We start from the raw sequence: 11,934 nt of genomic DNA, 5'->3' as shown, positions 1-11,934 counted from the left end.
ATTTCGTAATGTGCAAATTCCCTTCATAATAAAATTTAAATTTTCACTTTTATTCTCATAACACATTCGCAGCAACTCATGCTTTCAAAACAAAATGGCTACCAGAGCCGTGGGAAGGGCGACAGTACTGGCTAAATATTTAAATAATCGCGTAAGTACGTCGTTATTCCCGTAACAGTCAATATAAAGGCGGTATAATTCTTAATGTTAACAAGATCATTTCGTTATCTTGTCTTGACGCACGCATAAGTTGACTGTATTTTGGTTTCAGATTTTACCGAGTGTATGTACTCAGTGTGCAAAGAGAGTCACGCAGATCAACCGTCAACATTGTGTTTGGAGTATAAGGTACTGTCAACGTGCTGTGTAATGAAAACATGGAAATATGCGCTAAGATTATCTCCATCTGGTTTGGATTTTGTCGCTAGCTAGTATAATGGTAGGGATCCTAGACGAATGTGTAATGTTGCTTGCTGATGAATAATCTGAGAACCTGTAGTAGATCTAACATTATAAAAATGTTTTATGTAAAAAAATGTATCAAAATACACATGCATTGCGTTAAAAATGACTTTGAAAGGTGTTGAGAATTAACTTGTTATCTGCGTGAAGGGAGGTAACTCTTTTATCTGCCTGTTCTAGTTGGTTTATTCACTCACATAAAATTAGACAAAGCGAGATCTAAGTTCCAAAATAATACAACCTATGTTTTCTTGAAATGTATTGTCACCTCAATACACAATGAGAATGTGTTTGTAGAATGTTAAAGTACTGTTTAAGGGAGAATAAAAACCACCAAACTCTGCCCAAACAAGTCCATGGTCCACCACTGCATGGAGCTGAGGGTCGTCTGCTTCACTAACACATGATATTTCTTTACAACAATTAATTAATGACTTGGTCATCATTACACAGTGAGCTCAGAAGAATAGTATTTAGAGTTACATCCCCTTACTTTCTGGACAACTTATGTTATTGCAATCATTCCTTATCCACCTCAAAAGAATGGAATATAAACTCATTGTTTGCAACAAAAAAAGCAGATAATGTAAGACTTTAAATCATGCCATCTCAGTATAGTATAAATATGTATTTACCAAACAGATAACATGATGTTACCATGGCCCCATATATTTGTGAATTCTCTATCTAAACCAGTTACCAGTATGTTTATGTACTAATTTCCTTAATTATCATAAACTAAAAGTTTTCATTAATTTGTAGTTTTTCAACTTTGGAAAAGTAATAACAGAAAATGCATGTACAGTGTTAAGGTTAAATGTTTTGTGTTCAGTTTTCTGTTGCTACATATTTTATGGCAGTATACCATACATGCATTCTATGTAACCTGCTACATAACATTACAACATATTTTACAAGAGAAAGAAGATGAATTTGAAGAGGAGTTATCATACATTCAGCTTTACACATGCCCGTGTTTCATCGAATCCTTCCAACCCATTAAATATGTTTGTCGTTTCACACTACACCCAGCAATATTGAAGCCATATGAAAGGGGCTACAAATAATTTTGTTGGGATCAGTCAAACCAGTGACTGACATCGTAAGTACTACGCAATGTGGATTTGATGACATGTAACAACCAACTGAGCGAACCTGACTACTTTATTATGTTAGTTACCTCTTACGACAAACACCCATGTGTTGCTGAAGACCAAATCTCAAGTTATATATTGGGTGTAATCACAAAATAGTGCTCGTCCTCTCTCTCTCTTTCTTTCTCCCCCTCTCTCTCTCTCTCACACACACACACACACACACACTCTCTCTCACACACACTCTCACTCTCCACATGTCATTTCACACCCATACTAAGGTCTGTGACGTATTTATGCATAGAAGCAATCATTTATACAATCACATTCAAAGCATGAAATATATAGGTATACACCCTGTAAACATAGAGTTGCTTTAAGTAGCACAATACCATACAAACCTGTCGTTGTGCATCCAGTTTGCCATAGCTGTCTGATTTTTAACGCAGTGGGAAGCAAGGTAAGTACACATTCTTATCTTCACAAACATATATCATGAACACATGTATTTTCAATACTTAGTACACTTTATTTTTTCATCACAACTAAACATTCATGTCAAATGTGATATATCATCATTTTTCAAGACGTTTCTGGCGATGTCGGGATTTTGAGGTTCAGTGAAGCATTCAATTGTGTCAGGATCATCTCTCAAAGATTTGTGTCAATTTAATGTGATATGTAAATACAATACAAAATATTATTTTTTTCTATTTTCGTATTAACAATTTTATGTGTACCTATATTAGTATTTGTAACAGCAATATTATTGACAACGTTCAAAAGGGGAATTCCAGAAAATATATTAATAGAAACTTCAGTAAAGGGCCACAAAGTGTATCGTTTTCAAGATAGTACAGGGATGGTCATAGAAGCCTCAAAACGCAACAAACAATTTCCATTTCATATACCATAATAGCCCCAATATTTCCGTACACCTCTTTCGATTTCAACTTGACAACTTGTCTGTTACTCGGCCTCGACGCAAACTGCTGTGAAGCGCAATGTTTACATGAACGTATCTATCCCCCAAAATAGGATAACAGTACTTTCATAATGTATCAAAATGCATCTGAACTGGTTTTTATTGGACTACTAAATATGAATAAATTGTTGAAAGTCAATGCAATACATACATGCAATTGCTGATCGGATATGAGGCGCTCTACATCGGTATTTAAGCACATGTTGAACGTGTATTCGTCTCGTGCGACTCGTGGTGACACTTTATTTATACCCGTGCAAAGTAATACCGGGCATATCATTTCCGGTTCGTCGAATTCTGTTAATTAATTAAAGCCGTTATTATTTACACATCCCAAAAATTCAGTGTTCCGTGCGATCTTCATATTTTATTACCGCTGTATTTCTCAAATGCCTTTATCTTCAAGATTGTCTCCATGCAAGTTTTGACTCGACCCAACATTGAGAAAATAATCTAAAAATACACTTAAGTTAAGCTACATGATGATAAAGTGACTTTTTCGGAAGTTATAAAAATTATTACTTTTTTTCGTGCAAGTAAAATGAATGTAGTCAATAAGAATAATTCCGCCTGCAATAATAATTGGAGCCGATGTGAATGACCGATCAGCACAAACGGCAGCCATCACAGCCGAGTCGGGAGAGGCGTGGGATGGTCGCTGTGCATTTGGATCCTACTAACATGTATTGCAGAGCTGATTTCGTAATAATTCTGTTAAGTATTGCTATTATTGTTTATGAAGATTGTTTATTTGTGGCATAAGTGCACGTTTACAACGCATTGCAGCTTTTCTTTTATGCCGTTTTCCAACTTGTAAAGCCCGCTCATAGCGAGACGGGGAATCCCGTGACGTCATTAGGAAGCCTAATAATGGTGATATTTTGGCTGAAGGGGTCGTTGTCGGCATGGCACTACAAACATATACCTCAGGTTCGAAAAACATACGCGCCCAAGGACATATTCATTCTGCACCCTTTTCTTGATCCAAACTGCCATACTGTTGTATGACATGCATTCGATTGCGTTATGTAAGAAACGATCATACACAGTATCACTCATAACCAGGCGAACGGGAACATGATCCACTTTTGGTTTTGGGGACAGGGTGTGTTTATGTATTTTGACTTTGTTTAGGGTACATTTCTGTGTACAGAAACGTACCAAGGGTGCATGTACACATCTGTATTACCCGTGCAGACAATGATCCCTTAATTGGCATGCCTAAGGAATGCAAATCTGCTCAGTGAAAAGTGGCAATTCACTAGCTGAGAGCCACGATGCGGTCCTATACAGTCAAGACATGACCATGCAGGGTCATATCTTGACTGTATAGGCGAGGTGAGGTGAATTTTGGGTTTAATGTCGTGCTTGAGAATATTTCGCTCATATGACGACGTGCATGAATGTGTATGTGTGGCTGCTTGTACTACTCCAGACTGAAGCTGGTTTTATAGTGCTAGCCCACTGAGATACCATGCCGCAGTGAAGCATGAATACCCCACTCAGACACATTATCATGTGATTATACTGACTCGAGCCGACCAGTCCTTGATGTACCCATTAATGCCGAGTGCCAGGCAGGGACCAACAAGCACCATATTTTAACGTCTTTTGGTATGACACGGCCGGGGATCGAACAGACGGACGCTCTAACCACTACACCACGGAGGCGGTCTGACTGTATCGGACCGCGTCATGGCTCTCGGCTAGCACCTGACATGACTGGGCACCAGGTTTCTCAGTATGTGCAACAATACAACATCAGTGAAAGCCCTTGAATCAAGTTGAGCATGTCACATTTTGCAAGGCTGAAAATCCCATGCCTATCCAAAAATTTAATGCTGTGATTCCATAGACTCAAAACCTTAGACCCAGTTAATCTCTGGTTAAAATATAATAATCTGACCTTGGCCTTATATAATGTCATTATTTTACTTGCAGACTGCCTCATGTATCGTTATCAGTGAAACACTTCAGCTCAGATGCCCAGAACATCAATCCGACCCAAATAACAGAGGTGAATAGTCAGGGCTTGATTTAAGCATTTAGAACCTGCACTGGTATAACCAGAAATTGCTAAATGCAGCCTCATGTTTATAACAACTTGAAGTGCAAAATGTGATCGTTATCATGATCATTGCATGTAGTTATTGGTATACAGTAGAACATGGATATAGCGAACACGGATATAGTGTACAAACAGATATAGCGAATAAATTTAAAAGTCCTGTCAATGGTCCTTTATAATATCATTAAATTATACGCGAATAACGAACTCGTGAGTAGCAAATTAACGGCTATAGCAAACTGATTTTCTACCCCCAAGACCCAATTAACAACGTGATTAGCGAACTCACTCAGTGTCAGCTCAGCCACTTAGCGGTATACATCAACCTTCTTGGCGGCAAATCAACATTGTTTGATGGTCATTAATGAATTAACAAAACAAACATATCATGTTTAAAAGCTTGACTGGTATACAGGTCTTCAGTTCACTCTCGTCACTATGGCAGGCAAACGTAAAGCTATCACCTTTGACACCAAGCTTCAGATAATTCAGGCTGTAGACTGAGGTGTAAAATCTAAGACCAACATCGCTTTCGACTTTGGCATTCCAAAATCCACTCAGTTCCATTATTAAGAATCAGCATATACATGTCTCTACATCTCTACAATCCAAGATGGCGGTCAAATATGAATAACGATCAACTAAATTTCTTGGTCCCTTGGAGTTCGTTATATCCATGTTCTACTGTATTTCAAAGCTTTAAGCATTAAGTGTTTCTTCAACATACTGAATGCTTTGAATTACAATTAATAAATGGTATATTCATCTCGTTATAAATTTATCTTATTAAAGTAATGTATTTCATAACAGATGGGGCATCCAAAAAGAGAAAAGGCTCTTAAATGTGTGAAAGTTTGGCATAAGCCAATATGGAAACCAAGCAACAGTAATGCCTAACTTTTGCTGACGAAAACCAGTATATTTCTAGATGAACCAATGGTATAAACTTTGTAATTGTAATTACCAGCTGGTGCTAAAACTGACATATACTAAACTATTCTAAGATGTATTTATATTTCAAGGTTGAGGATACAGATGAAGTTGATGATCTGTACAAGCGAATTATCATTGAGGTCAAAGGTCATGATCCTGAGATCATCAAAAGTTACACGAAATTTTTTGTGATGACAGCACGGGAACTTGATATTCCCATTCACGATATGTAAGTATACAAAGTGATGGTTACATCATACTTTATAGGTGCATTTTTAGGTGCATTTGATAATTTGTCTCAAACCCAAAAATGCAGTTGCAAACAGTGACTACCAACCAATGGGACTTTTTTCATGATGTGATGATTTTGTTTGGAGTTTGAAAATGCTGGCGATTTTATTAATTACTACTACGGGTGGGTATTGCAGAGAATTTTCATATTGCGATACATTGCGATGCGAAAGCATATATTGCGATATGTACTGCATTATATTGCATAAAGTATTTTAAACAAAAAAATACTTATAATCGAGTTAATGCTTGATTTATAGAGCCAAAACACAATAAAATCACTATGCTTGATTAAGCATTAATAACAACTTTTAATCATGATAAAATAAAAATGTAAATAATATTTGGCACAAATGAAACAAGGAAATATTGCGCAGCCCAAAATACTACTGGACAAAGGTTATTAACATGAGAGATTAATTTTTTTAAATGTTTTCCAATCGCCTTTTGGATTTCTTTACTTAGATATCATGGGGGCGGTGGGGTAGCCTAATGGTTAAAGCGTCCACTCGACATGCTGAAGACCCGGGTTCGATTCCCCACATGGGTGCAATGTGTGAAGCCCATTTCTGGTGTCCCCCGCCGTGATATTGCTGGAATATTGCTAAAAGTGGCGTAAAACCATACTCACTCACTCACTTAGATATCATGAAAAATATGAAAGGTGACAGTCATGAGATGGAAAATACTTGCAGAAAAGTTAGTGGTTACACTGTCTCATATAGTGCTCCTTCATCCTTATTTAAACTTGGGGCAGTTGGGTAGCCTTGTGGTTAAAGCGTTGGCTCGTCACGCCGAAGACCCTGTTAGATTCCTCAGATAGGTGCAATGTGTAAAGCCCATTTCTGGTGTCCCCGTCGTGATATTGCTGGAATAGTGCTAAAAGTGGCATAAAACTATTCTCACTCACATATTTATACTTGTTAGGGGCAGTGGGGTGGCCTATTGTATAATCTGTACACTCATCAAGTCGAAGACACAGGCTTGTTTTCTCACATGAGTAAAATGTGTGAAACCCTGATGTGACATTGATGGAATATTACTAAGAATGTGGTAAAACCACACTCACTCACTAATATTTCTATATATAGGATGCTGCAGAGCTATAGCTGACAGTTGAGATTCATTGACATTTGGAATGATTCTCTCTTCAGACACACTCCTGATAAAGACATTGAGAGGCTAACACTCCTCAAATCTGTTCATATCTACAAGAAACACAGAGTACAGTATGAAACAAGGACTCACTACAAACAGTATGAGGTTAGTACACAAGACGCAGGTCACTAGGTTCAGTGTTTTCTTGAGAATCAAAATATTACATTCAGAATGGATTATACAAGATAGTAACAAAAAGAGGTTACATAATTGCACTGAATTCAGCATATTCAGATATGTTTGGAAGAATCGGGAAGATTTTTGAAAGAATCTTGTTAAAACTGTTTCCCAGTTTCTGCCCATAATTTTTCACAAAATATCAGTAAAGATTAAGAAGAATTTTAAAATTCTAGTCTGACACTAATTGTGAGTGAGTGAACAGTATGTAATGCTGAAGTTAGCAATAATTATAGTGTAAGAGACAAGTTCTTATGGTCAAAGGGAGATAACTCTAAATACTGGCAGTGAGTTGGGGGAAATTCTAATCTTGCTTAGTAACGGATAAATAATACTGGGGATCAATTCTAACTAAGAATTCCCAAAGAGGGAAATGTCAGTGGTCCTGATTAGAAGTGTTGTATAAAAATGACCAATGTTTAACTCAACAGCTTCTAAAGCTGACTGGCTCCACTGCTGACACTCTTCTTGAATATGTACAGAGGAACCTTCCTGAAGGAATGGCTATGAAAGTTACCAAGGTAAACATTGCACACTCTGGTTGTTTTCCAGTTTCAGTTACACAATCCCTGATTTAAACAATCCTTTGTCCTTCAGTGCACCGACCTTTTCCAACGTAATGTGAAGGACACAGTGGTAAAACAACTGTTGTCTAATTAGGGACCATTCATAATTTATGGCTAGGGGTGGTGATGATGATTTATTTATTTTATTTTATTTTATTTTTATTAATTTATTTATTTATTTATTTTTTTTTTTTGGGGGATTGGTTCCCCTATTTTGTTCTGGGGAGCTAGGGGGTCAGCAATTTTGTACACATGTATTAGGGGGGGTCAGCAATTTTGTACATAAAAGTATGTTTAAAATTATGCTTAGAAATTAATGGAAGGGGAGGGGGTCATTGATTTTGTTCATGACATGCAAGGGGGTCACTTATTTTGTACATAAATATTTTTTTATTTTTTTTGGGGGGGTTGGGGTGGGGTTTCCCATTCACATTGTACATGCTTCTCCATAAAAATCATCACCACCCTCCCTAGCCATAAATTATGAACGGTCCCTTAGTCTTAAATTCCAGTAATATCATTATGGACACGAGCCACACTGTCATCTTAAATCATCTGTTTCCAAGGTTACATCCTACACGAGGGAACAAATACTCCCTTGTTCGTCTGGTCCCAATTATTGTGGGGTGGTGGGGTAGCCTAGTGGTTAAAGCGTTGGCTCATCACGCCAAAGACCTGGGTTCGAATCCCCTCATATGTACAATGTGTGAAGCCCATTTCTGGTGTCCCCGCCGTGATGTTGCTGGAATATTGCTAAAAGCGGTGTAAAAAGAAACTCAGTCAGACAGTCCCAATCATTGCCAGCTAAACTATCATTTTGGATCAATAGCAGTTCTTTTGAATGGTAGTTCAGGCAAACTCTTGTTTTTAAGGAATTTTGATTGGTTGTTCGATTTCAATCTCATTTCATGTTATTTGAGAAGTTAATGGACATGCAGTGTCAGGACCCAAGCAAAGCTGTGGAGGGGAAACGGGGGGAGAGTTTTCAGCAAATTAAAGGAAATATCCTTCACTTGTGATAAATTCATGACAAAAGATGAAAGGGGTAATGAATAATAGTCAGATGTTGCACACAGTCGAGGAGGCCTGCAACGTGAAGACGAGTGCAGACTAAATCGTGCAAAGTTGCCTCCCTTGTCAAAGGATCTGTCCATTTTTATTTAATCCCCCGATTCTGATCCGTGCATTGTCACGTCTGTCCCTATGGGTGTCCCAAACATGTCCCACTTCACAGTATACTGAAATATTAGTGTTCAAAGTTCAACCATCAACATTCCAGTCTGGGGATACATAAGTCCCAAAACATTTAAAGTTCATTTAAACATACCACTATCTTTAATCGTCGAATTTGTGTTATTTTAAATACATGGCTAGATTGTCTAAACTTGCTAAAAGCTTATGAAGGGATTGTGTAAATCCAGCAAATGTACTGTAAGTCCCTATGGACCCTAGTATGGTGATCTACCTTCAGCTGTTGACAATCGAAGCCTGTTTTTATATTGTATTGTCTTCTGCAGCTAACATAGTTAGATTTACATACTAGTTTTATCTTCATAACTTTGATATTCTAGTTGTTTTTTACTATCCCTCATTGACAGGATATTTTATAATTTACACGTATTTATGCATTCTCTTCCCACAGAGGTTACTTGCCATATCTTCATACGAACCTCTGTTCTAATACGGCCCTTTCATGGTGCGATTGTTCAGGATTCGTGATTGGTTGCAATCAGATTTAGTTGTGCAATCAGATTTAGTTGTGCAATCAGCGACGTTGTTTCAAAAGGGATCATTCACAAGGCCTCGGTAATTTCCGTATGCTTCGGGCAAACTAGAACTTCTTCCCCAGTGCGATGCGCAAACGTTTCTTCTAGCTAGAACTCAATCCTGTTATGGCGGATCAATGGCGTCTCCATCGCCCACGTTGACAACGGACAAGCTAGCCATTAAATGTCTTGTGTGTCACGTCAACACAAGTCCCCCGGCAGAGGAGGGATATGCATTAGTGAAGTTGGATCTAAGTCAATGTAACAGGTGTTCTGATTGGATAGAAAGAAGGGAGATAATTCGTGTTGCAATTTTTTGCCGCTAGGGGATTATACGAGAACCAGGAAATATGGCCGTATTAGAACAGAGGTTCGTAGGAAGATATGACAAGTAACCTCTGTGGGAAGAGAATGGTATTTATGGTGAATTTGAAAATAGTTTAAGTGACAATATGGCTTAAATATTGCCAAAGTGACTTATATATTAACTCTCACCACCAGGTCATCAGCTGCAGGTGGATTTTCAGCTTACATTTGTCTTTGATTTGCAGGAACGTCTTGAGAGGTTGCCAGATCATCTTCAAAGCCCACTAAAAGGTTCCACATCAACACCGAAAGCTACAGAGTTACAGCCAGAAGCAAGTTGATGTGTGTCTGGCAGATTGTGTGAAATTGTGTGATAAAATAGGGAATAAAATGCATTTATTATTTAGTCTTCTAAATTATGTTGACGTCATATATAGTGCCAGCAGTGAATGGAGTAGTAAGAAAGGTTTTACACCACTTTAGCAATAATTCATCACGGCATTGAATGGGCTACACACATTGTAACCATGAGCGGAATTGAATCAGTGCCTTGGTTCTGACCACTAGGCTGACCCACCATCCCATCAGTGAAAGGAAGGCTTTCTGGAAAGAGGGACAGTCCTGGAGGTGACAAACATATGCTGAATGCATCAATTCTAAGCAGATATCACCAACCTGGGAATTATTGCAATGTACTCCAAATTAATCACTTCTGGGGCTACAGTGAGTGAACATGGTTTTACGACACTTTTAGCAATCTTCTAGCAATATCACGGCAGGGGGCACCAGAAATGGGCTTCACACATTGTACCCATGTGGGGATCGAACCCGGGCCTTCGGTGTGACAGGTGAACACTTTAACCACTTAGCTACCCCACCACCCCTCTGGGGCTACAGGAAAACTGCAGCAATTTGTAAAAGTCCGGTCCTAGAACACATTTCTATTGTCATCTGAGTGAGGTTCATTGAAATACAATGTCGCTGCCTACCAGCATTATTTTTTATCCCACTCAAAAAACGTTTTGCTGGGGGGTATTAAAATGGACTCTCTCCGTCCATCCATGCACATTTGTCTTTTCCAGAGCAGAACTTTAAAACTGTTCAATATTTCTTCACCAAACTTGGCACATAGATAGGTCTCTTGGTGTACTGGTACCTTTTGGTAGTATTGGAATTCTGAATAAAATATTTTTCGTTTCCATGGCAACAAGTTTGGTAGACTGAATTTGGTGGTAGTACTCCTTTCTGTAGCAGAAAACATAAAAACCTTTCAAAACTCTCATTCCACTTTGTTATATACAAACATTTGACATAATCATAACTAATAGACATATTCAGAGTATTTTGCCATTGTGGAGGATATTGATGACTTTGTCTTCTTGTTAAATTTTGTTTGTTTGTTTTAAAGCCACACTTAGCAATATTCAAGTTATGACAGCGGTCTGTAAATAATCAACCCTGAAACAATCCAGTGATTGATAATGATATGACCATCAATCATAGGATGACATGCATCAAGGAATTCAGCAAGCCTGACCAGTTAGAATTGATCCAGGCTTGCTATGAGAGCTAACTTAACCTTCACCCGTTTATCGTCAAATATGATGGTTGAAGGTTGTGAATCAGACTGGCCTTTCCATTGTAATGTCACTCCATAGACTAATGGTGGTGGTGGTGGAATTGGGTTTAACGTCGTGCTTGAGAATATTTCGCTCACATGACGACGTGTATGTGTATGTGCGGCTGCTTGTACTAGCCCAGACTGAAGCTGGTTTTATAGTGCTAGCCCACTGAGATATCATGCCGCAGTGAAGCATGAATACCCCACTGACACATTATTCTGACTCCAAAGCGAGCCGAGCGAGCCGAGCCGACCAGTCCTTTTTGTACCCATTAATGCCGAGCGCCAGGCAGGGACCAACAAGTACCATATTTTAACGTCTTTTGGTATGACGCGGTTGGGGATCGAACCCGCGACCTTCCGCTCACCAGGCGGACGCTCTAACCACTACACCATGGAGGCGGTCCACGGACTAATTGGGTTACGTCATGTCTGTTATGACATCATACTTTGTTAATATATTTATTGTTGGTTTGACCAGTTTGAACATACTTCACTGTAGATAAA

General features: G+C 38.5%; 1 protein-coding gene across 1 annotated transcript; it reads left to right on the top strand.

Annotated features, from left to right (window-relative positions):
• Positions 1-57: 57 nt before the first annotated feature.
• LOC124280099 (28S ribosomal protein S10, mitochondrial-like) lies at positions 58-10,212 on the top strand. Its single transcript, XM_046715993.1, has 7 exons — positions 58-151; positions 272-348; positions 4,483-4,558; positions 5,632-5,771; positions 6,988-7,096; positions 7,600-7,689; positions 10,052-10,212. The coding sequence occupies exons 1-7, from the start codon at positions 95-97 to the stop codon at positions 10,145-10,147; spliced, it is 645 nt and encodes a 214-aa protein (XP_046571949.1). The 5' UTR covers positions 58-94; the 3' UTR covers positions 10,148-10,212.
• Positions 10,213-11,934: the final 1,722 nt, after the last annotated feature.

Source organism: Haliotis rubra, unplaced genomic scaffold (assembly GCF_003918875.1).
Source record: "Haliotis rubra isolate DU_JTF1 unplaced genomic scaffold, ASM391887v1 Scf26, whole genome shotgun sequence".
Classification (NCBI taxonomy): domain Eukaryota; kingdom Metazoa; phylum Mollusca; class Gastropoda; order Lepetellida; family Haliotidae; genus Haliotis; species Haliotis rubra.
The sequence above is the reverse complement of the archived record's forward strand: the minus strand, read 5'-3'. Positions and strand labels throughout refer to the sequence as shown.

Excerpts from the sequence above, each read along its gene's own strand:
- LOC124280099 (XM_046715993.1), top strand. The coding sequence starts at position 95 with ATGGCTACCAGAGCCGTGGGAAGGGCGACAGTACTGGCTAAATATTTA. Across the intron at positions 152-271 it reads CTAAATATTTAAATAATCGC|ATTTTACCGAGTGTATGTAC; the intron begins GTAAGTACGTCG and ends TTTTGGTTTCAG. Across the intron at positions 7,097-7,599 it reads CTCACTACAAACAGTATGAG|CTTCTAAAGCTGACTGGCTC; the intron begins GTTAGTACACAA and ends TTAACTCAACAG.